The sequence below is a fragment of the Megalobrama amblycephala genome, linkage group LG7, assembly GCF_018812025.1.
Source record: "Megalobrama amblycephala isolate DHTTF-2021 linkage group LG7, ASM1881202v1, whole genome shotgun sequence".
NCBI classification, from domain to species: Eukaryota; Metazoa; Chordata; class Actinopteri; order Cypriniformes; family Xenocyprididae; genus Megalobrama; species Megalobrama amblycephala.
In genome coordinates this window covers 17,525,630-17,537,596 of record NC_063050.1, presented here as the reverse complement: position 1 = coordinate 17,537,596, position 11,967 = coordinate 17,525,630, and the positions used below count along the sequence as shown (strand labels likewise).

Sequence of the window (11,967 nt, the reverse complement as noted above, 5' to 3'; positions counted from 1 at the left end):
ATTTTTAACATATAACAAATCTACTCCACTTTACTGCAAAAAAATGTGTGTTCTTTTTAATTCAGAAAAGAGGTCATGCCGTGACGTATTGATCTTCTATTGGTCACACATCTTCATGTGATACAAAGACCCTGTCCCAATTGGAAACCTAAGCTCTCGTGATCTTCCTCCAATCCACACTTTCACGAGTTCACACTTACAAATAAGTCAGGTAAATAAATTGGTAAACGTATTTGGCGTGCTGTCCGGGGAGAGGGCTCCGAGCTCGGTAATCGGCCCGAACACAGAGTACCCCCCCCCCCTTTTAGATTATATGAAGTAACCCAGAGAGTGTGAGGAGACGGGGTGGTGGAGGGATTCTGGAAACTGTCGAGGATCTTTGGGTGAGTTTTGACTGTGATTATATACAGGCCTGAACTCATGCTGATTGGGTAGATACGTTGATTACAGATTGTTGACAGCTGGTTGAGATGACGTAATCATTAAGATGACGTAATGATTGGGTAGGTTATTTGACTTGTTCCTCCTGAACTACGTTAATGAAACATAATTTCACGAGTTCACACTTACAAATAAGTCAGGTAAATAAATTGGTAAACGTATTTGGCGTGCTGTCCGGGGAGAGGGCTCCGAGCTCGGTAATCGGCCCGAACACAGAGTACCCCCCAAAAAGCGAGAGTTAACTACGGACAGCAGCCGAAAACTGAAACTGTGACCCCCCCCCAAAAAAAAAATATAGAAATAAGGCTGATGTTTGCAAGGAGAAAGCTGTCTGCGTGATCGAGAAGGTTCTATCTGACGGGAGTTCAATACTCACTGCGATCGGACGGTTAACCCCTGCTGATGGTGGGTGGACGTTTAGAAATTTTAGATTGGGGCTCTTGCGGCATCCGACGGGAGTTCAATACTCACTGCGATCGGACGGTTAACCCCTGCTGATGGTGGGTGGACGTTTAGAAATTTTGGATTGGGGCTCTTGCAGCATCCGACGGGAGTTCAATACTCACTGCGATCGGACGGTTAACCCCTGCTGACGGTGGGTGGACGTTTAGAAATTTTAGATTGGGGCTCTTGCGGCATCCGACGGGAGTTCAATACTCACTGCGATCGGACGGTTAACCCCTGCTGATGGTGGGTGGACGTTTAGAAATTTTAGATTGGGGCTCTTGCGGCATCCGACGGGAGTTCAATACTCACTGCGATCGGACGGTTAACCCCTGCTGATGGTGGGTGGACGTTTAGAAATTTTAGATTGGGGCTCTTGCGGCATCCGACGGGAGTTCAATACTCACTGCGATCGGACGGTTAACCCCTGCTGATGGTGGGTGGACGTTTAGAAATTTTTAGATTGGGGCTCTTGCAGCATCCGACGGGAGTTCAATACTCACTGCGATCGGACGGTTAACCCCTGCTGATGGTGGGTGGACGTTTAGAAATTTTAGATTGGGGCTCTTGCGGCATCCGACGGGAGTTCAATACTCACTGCGATCGGATGGGTAAGCCCCACGAGAAGGTTTTAGCGAGTTGGTTTAACTGATGAGGGTTTGGTGTGCTTTTTTGATGTGGAAGCGGTTAGATCTGATGTAGCTTTTGAAGGCTTCGGATGACCAACGACCGAGAGCTTGGATCTGTTGCTGGGAGAGACCTTTTTGGGCAGCTGTGGTCGCCGCTCCTATGCGAAAAGAGTGGCTTGAAAAGTGTTCCGCTGGGATGCCAGATTGGATCAAGATCAATTTGAGATGTTTTTGAAACCAAAAACGTGTGACTGGGTGGTTTGAATCATCTGTAAAGAGTGGATCTGAAGGGGATTTGGTTTGTGAATTCTTGAAATGGAGGTAGGACTGGAGAGTTTGGTATGGTTGTATAGGTGATTGGAGGTTGAAGATGTAAATGAAATGGCCTTTTTTGGTCTGGTCAGTTTTACTCTGTTTGATAAAGTAGGAGAAGGTTTCATTGTCTAACAAGCATAGATCTGAAATGGTGGGGTGGATTTTAGGATTAAAATTGGAGGTAATGGCGAGTTCAGAGCATCTGAGGAAACCGAAAAAAGCCAAAATGAACATGGCATCCAAAGTGCGAGCGGTGTTAATAGAATGGTATCCTAGACGGAGAGTACGGATACATCTGGTGAGTAAGTCTAATGTTAGAGGTTGTCTAACATCTGGGCGGGTAGGATGGGTTTTTTGGATGCCTTTAATAAGCAGTGATGTCTGCGAGTTTGTTATTTCACAGGAGGGTGAGCCGAAAATTAATTTGTGAAAAAACTGGATTCCACTTAAATAGCCTTTAATGGAACCAACCTGGAGGCTCTTGGCTGTGTTGAGGTAAGAGATGAAAGACGTAATGGTGAGCAGAGAGAAATCTGGGAACGGCAAGTTAAAAATTAGATGAAAAGTTTTAAAACATCTCCAAGCTGTTAAATATGATTGGAGGGTTCGTGGGGAAAAAGCTTCAAAGATCGAATTGAGAGAAGCGTCAAGCAGTGGTCTCATAGAGTGGTTTATGGGAAGATTAATTCTGAATAGTGAGGTACTGGCGTCGGGTTGGGGTCCGCTTCTGGAGCCAGCTGTCTGAATTTCTGGAAAGCAAAGCGTGAGAGAGAGTCAGCAATTTCATTTTTTGACCCGGGTACGTGCTTAGCTGTTATGATAAATTGATCGCAAGCTGCTATCCAAATAAGGCGTCTTAGGAGTGGCATCATAGCTGGTGCATGCGAGCGGGTTTTATTAATGCAATGCACCGTTGCTTCATTGTCGCAGTAGACGATTATGTTGTTTGTGGACCATTCTTTCCCCCATAGAAAAGCTGCGACGACGAGAGGATAAAGTTCAAACAACGCTGAAGAGGCTGGGAAATGCGTCGCATCTAAGAGCTGAGGTGGCCAAGTAGATGCGAACCAACGGCCTTGATAAAATCCCCCAAAGCCAATGGAGGGAGCTGCGTCGGTGTAGAGCTGAATATCGATTGGAAGGGACACCAACGTATTATAGAAAAAAGATAATCCGTTCCACTGTTTAAGGAAGGTTATCCATAATTTTAGTTCGTCACGGCATGGATTAGTTAGGGAGATTTGGTCTTCTAACGCAGCGACGGAGGATGCGAGAGAGAGAAGATGCGAGATGAAAGGGCGGCCTTGCGGGATTATACGCATAGCGAAGTTTAGGTGGCCGAGCAGAGACAGAAGTTCGCGCTTTGAGCAACTTGGGCTGTCTAGCAACGTGGAAGAGACCAGAATTATTCTGTCGATTTTCTCTTTCGGTAGAGAGGCCTGGAATTTGACGGTGTCCAGACTGATGCCCAGGAATTCGATGGACGTGGCTGGGCCACTGGTTTTGTCCTGGGCGATCGGAACTCCCAGCTCGGAAAAAACCTTTTGGACTGTAGTGAGATGCGCTGCTGGGATGGCATCAGGAGGCGAAATTATTAAGAAGTCGTCGAGCAGGTGAATAAGGTAAGGAATTGCGTAGTTGTTGGAAAGAATCCAGCAAATTGCTTCTGACAGCATGTCAAAAATCTTGGGGCTGCTTTTGCAGCCGAAGGTTAGGCGGACGGCGAAGTAATATTTTTCATGCCAACGGACGCCAAATAAATGCCAGGAGTCTGGGTGGATGGGCATCACTTTAAATGCTGAAGTAATGTCGACTTTGGCGAGCCAAGAACCACGACCGGCGTTTTTGATTAACAGTATTGCTTGGTCAATATCATGGTACTGAAGAGAAAATTCTTCGAGTGGAATGAGGCTGTTTATGCTTGGAGACGGAGAATTGTGCGGGGCTGAGAGGTCGATTATTAAACGTTTTTTACCGGAGAATTTCCTTGTAGCCACTCCAATAGGGCTGATGCGAAAGTGTTCGAAAGGAGGAATATCAAAAGGTCCGATCATGAAGCCAGAATTAACTTCCTTATTGATCAATTCGTCCACTGTGTCGGGTTCTGTAAGAGCAGATTGAAGATTATCACAAATCATATTTTGTGAGGGAATGCTTTCTAGACCTGGTTCAAAACCATGTTCGAGACCAGACAGCAAATATTTGGTAAATTCGGGATCGGGGTGCTGAGACAATTCAGATGACAGACGTAAAATATTCACAGGAGTCGACAAGTAATTTTTGGAATTTTTATTGGTAGATTTTTGTACAGGGCATACAGTGCGGGCGTGGGCGCCGCCGCAGTAATTGCAAATATGCAAAAAACGACAGCGATTTCTTAGGCAGCCGCCTGTATTGAAGTGGTTGCAGACCTGACGTCTGGAGGAAAAAGCTGCGCCTCTTCCGAATGAGTCGGAGTTTGTAGCTGGCCGTGGAACGTAACTCGTTGATTTCTCTTGGTTGGGGACTGGAATAGGAGGAATTGACGGATTTACTTGGGGACAAGTCATGGTGGAATGGGCGAGCGACCTACAGACTGCGCAGGAAATATTTCGAACGCCCAGGAAGATTTTATTGTGGAGATCAGTGTCCAGCGCGCCCCAGTAGGGGCACTGATTCCACTGAGCGATACGAACGGCGCATTTTGCTGAAAACAGCTTGTGGTAAGTGTAAAAATGAGATCCCCCATAGGATAACGCGAGCTCTGCCACTATCGCGAGATAGTCATTCAGCTCGCGTCTCCTATGGGGGAAAACAGCACAAATGATTTCGGTGAATCTACTGAATGCGATGCAAAATTCAGAAAATGAAAGGATTCGGGATGAGGAATTATTTGGATTTTTTAAAGTGACTGAAAAGTCACCACAATTAATCTGGCGATTAGAATCAGGTGGGGGAAGCAGGGAAAGGAGTGATGATAGATCGATGTCTGCACCTGATAGAATCTGCGCTCTGATATTGCCGGCGACAGGGGGCGGTTCCAAAGCGATGGCGTTTGGAGGAATGGGCATCGGTGTAGCTGTGAACAAAGAAAATTGTGATTTTGCTTGAGGGAGAATGTTTTGAGGGAGAAAATCCGGGGCCGACACTGAAAACGGAGGCAGCCTCGCGCTTGAGATGGCACCTGGACCTTGGGAAGCGACGGGGAAGGAGAGAGAAGGTTGAGGTAAAGAATAAAGCGGCTGGGCCTGTGCCGCTAACGGAGGCATCCTCACGCTAGGGGCTGCTGTAGGCCACAGCTGGGGAAAAGTGTTAGCGAGAGGGGAAGGAGAAGGAAAAGTTGTTCGGGCTTGCGATTCTTGCGGAGGCAACCTCACGTCAGGAGCCGCAGGCCACGAACGTTGAGGAGAATTCGAGACAGTGAGCAGTACAGGTTGAGCCTGCCCCGCTAGCGGAGGCAGCCTCACGCTAGGGGGAAGACAACCACTGGTAGAGGCGGGTAATTCCGTACGGGGGGCGGTGCTGGAGAAACCCGCGGAAAGAGGCTGAGTAGAAGGAGGAGGGTGCGGCGTAGCAGCGGCGGAATCTGGGGCTCGGCCCAGGCTCGCTGAAGGCCCGCTGCCCTTACCAGACGATCGGCGTTGAACTGGTCTTGCTGTAGAGGAAGACTGAGTTTGAGAGGTACGTGGTTTTTTACCTTTGCTGCTTGAAGTCGTTTTCTTAGAGGGAGAAAGGGGTTTAAAGGGAGCGCAAGTTGACTGCAGGCTTGAATATAATTTATATAACTCGGGTTTATTCATCCGTCTCGAGAAATGGACATCCGCGCTGATCAGAGCTTGCCTTAATCCCAGCACTGTCCATTTCTCGATTGCAGGAATGGTTGGTTGAGCCATAGAGTAGGAGGATGATGATGATGATGATGATGACGATGAGGAAGAAGGTGTGTGTCTCACCGGTGGAGGAGAGGGCTGGTCTAGCCGCCTTGGACTACGGATAGTGGAGCGGATAGGCTGACGGCCGCGCAATGGAGTCGGAGACTCAGCGACGGCACCTGGCGGCGCATGGCTGCTCCTTGGGATGGCGCGGTTCGGCGAAAGAGTCTGTGAATATAGAGACTCATCATCGGACGGGAAGAGTTCGATTTCCGACATTTTAGGCGAACCTATTCTGGAAACTGTCGAGGATCTTTGGGTGAGTTTTGACTGTGATTATATACAGGCCTGAACTCATGCTGATTGGGTAGATACGTTGATTACAGATTGTTGACAGCTGGTTGAGATGACGTAATCATTAAGATGACGTAATGATTGGGTAGGTTATTTGACTTGTTCCTCCTGAACTACGTTAATGAAACATAATTTCGTGACATAACGCTTCTTTGACTGTCGGGTAGAAGTCTGCTGCAGAGCTCGTGGGTTTGCGGTCTTGGCAAAAGTGTGTATTGAGGGTGCTTATCGGCTGCAACCCAGACAGCAACATAGTGTGACCCAGATCCGGCCCACATCTGGTACATGTGGATTACACCCGGGCCAGATGTGGGCCAGATCAGGGCCAACACTATGTTGCTGTCAGGGAAAGAATAAACCTAAAACCTGAAACCTAAATGACAAATGGGACACCCTACGGTCTTAACGAACACAAGACCCCAAGTGCACATGAAGTGTGCCATTTGAGACAGGGCCGAATTTGCAGATCAGAGTTCACCAATCTTGAACTTTGGAACACGCCAAAATGTGCAATTTCTTCGCATGAGCTTAAGTGTAGTGTGACCACCCTTCAAATGTTTCAGAAGAAAAAAAAGTTGTATAAATAATGTTTTTGTGCTAATATTTTGAGAACATTATTAAAGACCAGATAACAAACATTCTTTTAAAGTTACTAGAAGATTGTTTGTTAAGAGAACCTTATCTAAAGTTCTGAGAACGTTTCCTGTTTGCTGGGTAGGCATTCAGTTTTGTTGGTCAATAATCAAGGCTTTTTTAAGGGATTTGAGCCAAAAACGGCAGGGGTCTAAGTCTTATCGCTCTCACACTCCTGATCCAGCCTGTACTATAAGATAGATTCCTCCTCTATCAGTCTATCAGAAAGAAAGAACAGAGCCACAATACCAGCCAAAGAAATGAGCATCAGAGGGATTAAAATGCTTTAACATACGATCGATCCTGCTGGATGCTCAAACAAAACGATTACACAACAATCTCTTCAGGTAATCTGGATTACGACCCTCATGAGTCTTGTATTGTGGTGTGTGGATACGGTCTAATCTCATTCAGACCGAGAAGGCAGATGAATCTGATTGGTTGCAGTTGTCCTCAGCAACAATGAAAGATTTGATGGCACAAATCTTGCAGTTTGATTAACATCGCCTGATACTATCTGTCCTGAAATAGCAGAGCTGTTATCATCACACATTTGACTTAAGACAAACTGGCTGTATGTGAAATAAATAGCTGAGAAACTGCACGTACAGTGATATTTCAATATATAATCTTTTGAAAAGGGATGCACCAATATTACAATTCTGGCTGACCGATAAGCCGTTATTATATTTATGTTATGGCCGATGTTAAATTTCTATTTCATGTGAATAAATTTAAAATACTCCCAAATCTTTATGAGTCCTTAAAGACTTTGGCTGAGTTGTTTTGCCTGTTAGACTGATCACTTCAATGCATTTGCACACCTAAAAAAAAAAAAAAAAAGACATCCAACCCCAATTTGCGTCACACTAATTTCCGTTCTAGAGTTACAATCTCTCTCTCGCTCGTCCTGCAGGCCCTGAGGGAGGGTGAGGAGAAGAAAGGAGACATGAAGGAGAGAAAGAAAAGGCTGATGAGGAGGGCAGGAAAACAACCGCACAACCGCACCCCGTGGCACAGGATTCCCATTCAGCCCTGGACAGGGACAGAGCGGCGCCAATGTGCATGTGAGAGAGAGCAAGTGTTTAAAAGCCGAAGCATCCTAGTGGCCGATCAAGTGTCTCTTTCTAAAAATAATGGCAGACAAGACAGCTCGTAGTGTAAGTGTGTGCGTATGCATGTGTGTATTGTCATGTGAGTGCTTTCATGCATGCTAGCACATGTATGTGTGTTGCAAAAAAATCCTTCTTTGGTACCTGTTGATGAGATGAAGAGATCATGTCTGCTTTTGACACACGTCACTCTGATGACAGCAGACTAAACCTTCTGACTTTAAGAAAATAACAACAGACTACAAAATAAACATATTCAGTATTGTCAGAAACACACAAGATATCATACATGTCTATGAACAAAAATGAAAGCCCCTGACACTGAACACAATCAGACACATAGTTAAAGTTGACTTATAAACTTTTAAAATTTCTTACTGACCCCAAACTTTTAAAAGATATTGTATATTATAGTAATTCTTATATTATATTAATTATATTATATTATATTATATTATATTATATTATATTATATTATATTATATTATATTATATTATATTATATTATATTATATTATATTATAAAAGTTTGTGTGTGTGTGTGTGTGTGTGTGTGTGTGTGTGTGTGTGTGTGTGTGTGTATATACAGTGGGTACGGAAAGTATTCAGACCCCCTTACATTTTTCACTCTTCGTTATATTGCAGCCATTTGCTAAAATCATTTAAGTGAAATGTTACATTTTTTTTTCCTCATTAATGTACACACAGCACCCCATATTGACAGAAAAACACAGAATTGTTGACATTTTTGCAGATTTATTAAAAAAGAAAAACTGAAATATCACATGGTCCTAAGTATTCAGACCCTTTGCTGTGACACTCATATATTTAACTCAGGTGCTGTCCATTTCTTCTGATCATCCTTGAGATGGTTCTACACCTTCATTTGAGTCCAGCTGTGTTTGATTATACTGATTGGACTTGATTAGGAAAGCCACACACCTGTCTATATAAGACCTGACAGCTCACAGTGCATGTCAGAGCAAATGAGAATCATGAGGTCAAAGGAACTGCCTGAAGAGCTCAGAGACAGAATTGTGGCAAGGCACAGATCTGGCCAAGGTTACAAAAAAATTTCTGCTGCACTTAAGGTTCCTAAGAGCACAGTGGCCTCCATAATCCTTAAATGGAAGACGTTTGGGACGACCAGAACCCTTCCTAGAGCTGGCCGTCCGGCCAAACTGAGCTATCGGGGGAGAAGAGCCTTGGTGAGAGAGGTAAAGAAGAACTCAAAGATCACTGTGGCTGAGCTCCAGAGATGCAGGGAGATGGGAGAAAGTTGTAAAAGTCAACCATCACTGCAGCCCTCCACCAGTCGGGGCTTTATGGCAGAGTGGCCCGACGGAAGCCTCTCCTCAGTGCAAGACACATGAAAGCCCGCATGGAGTTTGCTAAAAAACACCTGAAGGACTCCAAGATGGTGAGAAATAAGATTCTCTGGTCTGATGAGACCAAGATGGAACTTTTTGGCCTTAATTCTAAGCGGTATGTGTGGAGAAAACCAGGCACTGCTCATCACCTGTCCAATACAGTCCCAACAGTGAAGCATGGTGGTGGCAGCATCATGCTGTGGGGGTGTTTTTCAGCTGCAGGGACAGGACGACTGGTTGCAATCGAGGGAAAGATGAATGCGGCCAAGTACAGAGATATCCTGGATGAAAGCCTTCTCCAGAGTGCTCAGGACCTCAGACTGGGCCGAAGGTTTACCTTTCAACAAGACAATGACCCTAAGCACACAGCTAAAATAACAAAGGAGTGGCTTCACAACAACTCCGTGACTGTTCTTGAATGACCCAGCCAGAGCCCTGACTTAAACCCAATTGAGCATCTCTGGAGAGACCTAAAAATGGCTGTCCACCAGCGTTTACCATCCAACCTGACAGAACTGGAGAGGATCTGCAAGGAGGAATGGCAGAGGATCCCCAAATCCAGGTGTGAAAAACTTGTTGCATCTTTCCCAAAAAGACTCATGGCTTTATTAGATCAAAAGGGTGCTTCTACTAAATACTGAGCAAAGGGTCTGAATACTTAGGACCATGTGATATTTCAGTTTTTCTTTTTTAATAAATCTGCAAAAATGTAAACAATTCTGTTTTTCTGTCAATATGGGGTGCTGTGTGTACATTAATGAGGAAAAAAATGAACTTAAATGATTTTAGCAAATGGCTGCAATATAACAAAGAGTGAAAAATTTAAGGGGGTCTGAATACTTTACGTACCCACTGTATATATGTATATATATAGACCTGCAAGACCTTTTGCTGCTGAGAACAAAATTTTATGAAAACAATTCAACAAAGTCATTTATTAATACACATTTGAGTCATTCTGAGAATGTAAAGGTGAAAAATGAAAAATCAAATTGGCTCTAAACATTCGTGTACAAAATTGTTCAACCCCCAAAAGTTTGTGCAGAAACGTTTATTCTTTATAACCTACAATAAACTCTGTAAAATCTCAAACTCTCAAAAATGTTTTGGTAACATTCCCAAATTGTGAGAATGTTATTTCTGAATTTTCTCTGAACGTTCAAAACGTACAGTTTTTTGGTTGTGAACTTTAAGGAAACATTCCATTTTATAATTCTGCAAACATTGTTAACAACGTTTGAATGTTCTCTGAATGTTCAGAAACAAGTAGTAACATTAGACGAATGTCCAACTGAATGATGTGTAAATAATGTTTTTTGTGCTAACATCTTGCGAACATTATTAAAGACCAGATAACAAATGTTCTGTGTATATTACTGGAAGAATTTTTGCCCATAACCTTTACAGAACCTTGCCAGAATGTTCCCTGTTGGGTTATTAGCAGTAGTATTATGCTTTTCAGAAAATTTTCCATCGAATTTGACTTTTTCGCACATTAACCTTTGTAATCTTCGTGCACTGGAATTTCAGCATTGTCATTGAGACGACGAGATGTCTGCAAGAGCTGTTGTGTCTGATGCAGTATCGAAAACACCCAGTTCAAAACAAAACCAGGAACGATTGCTTCTGTGTTCCATGAGCGTCTCATATCGGTTTATCAGCTGGTCTACAATAATCCAGATGAAGATAGCAATCCCGCTTCTGTTGGTTAATCCCTGTCGGAATGTGTGTGTGTGTGTGTGTGTGTGTGTGTGTGTGTGTGTGTGTGTGTGTGTGTGTGTGTGTGTGTGTTACCCGTATTAAGATACTGATCGCACATATTACCTTCCAATGAACTCTTGAGTAAGAACGATATTAAAGCATGTAAAAGCAACATGTTAAACTATAGTGTAAACATGGACATTGTTTTTCTACAGTGCACAGAATGTCAGTTATACTCATAATGTATTGATAAAAATTCCCAATGCATTTTTATGCCTAACTACAGTATGTACCTGCACTCTTAAAGTCACCATGACACCAAAACTGTCAATTCTTATTTTTGCATATTTATTATAAAAGATTAATCGTGCACATTTTTTTTTTTTAAATCATGTGCCCTCATAATCTTTAATCAAAATATCTTCCCCTCCCTCTTACAGCTCATCTCTTCTCTTCTCTGATGATGTGTTTACTGGCGTGAGGGCGGGGCAACCTGTCACTCACATGAGATCCACCAATAGAAAACCACAACCATCCAATCAATCCCCCATGGACAAAATTAAAGTCCATATTTCTTGTTCGAGAAGCTGTTTCACTTGAGTATAAGTCACAATATAGTCTATTGCAACTTTTGTTTCATGCCAACTTTAAAAAAAAGTGTCTTTATTGCCATGTATGCTTCAGTGAAGAACATTTAACATGGAACATTTCCATTCCACAAAAGCTTAATTTGTAGTGGAAAAGCTACTTTTTTTCTAAACATTCTTTAGATTATTAAAATGTTCTTCACACACACACACACACACACACACACACACACACACACACACACACACACACACACACACAAAAGGTGTTCACTGAAAGACTTTTTGAGGAACCAAAAATGGTGGTTCTACAATATGTATAGTGTACTAAATTGCTTTTTATGATGTTCCATTTAGAGTAAAATTCTGCCTTAGAAGGAAGCTGCCTATGTAGACAGTGAGATTAGGTTTTGGAACAAAGCCGTTGTGTCGTCTCGCAGCAGGACACAGCAGGGCTGAAGCATGAGAGCTGAAAAGTTGTGCAGTTCTGTGTAAGTTCAAGACACTGAGTGTCATCGGGTCACAGCACA

The 11,967-nt window shown here is 43.6% G+C and overlaps 1 protein-coding gene across 1 annotated transcript; it reads right to left on the bottom strand.

Moving 5' to 3' along the window:
* Nucleotides 1-2,300: 2,300 nt before the first annotated feature.
* On the bottom strand, nucleotides 2,301-5,959 carry LOC125273134. Its single transcript, XM_048198401.1, has 4 exons — nucleotides 4,993-5,959; nucleotides 4,804-4,887; nucleotides 4,241-4,335; nucleotides 2,301-4,054 (listed from the first exon to the last, which is right to left on the bottom strand). Exons 1-4 carry the CDS (start codon nucleotides 5,957-5,959, stop codon nucleotides 2,501-2,503), a joined length of 2,700 nt encoding a protein of 899 aa, XP_048054358.1. The 3' UTR covers nucleotides 2,301-2,500.
* Between the last annotated feature and the right edge of the window lie 6,008 nt (nucleotides 5,960-11,967).

Excerpts from the sequence above, each read along its gene's own strand:
- LOC125273134 (XM_048198401.1), bottom strand. The coding sequence starts at position 5,959 with ATGTCGGAAATCGAACTCTTCCCGTCCGATGATGAGTCTCTATATTCA. Across the intron at positions 4,888-4,992 it reads CGTCGCTTCCCAAGGTCCAG|CTACACCGATGCCCATTCCT; the intron begins GTGCCATCTCAA and ends CTTTGTTCACAG. Across the intron at positions 4,055-4,240 it reads CTTTTTCCTCCAGACGTCAG|CACCCCGATCCCGAATTTAC; the intron begins GTCTGCAACCAC and ends GAATTGTCTCAG.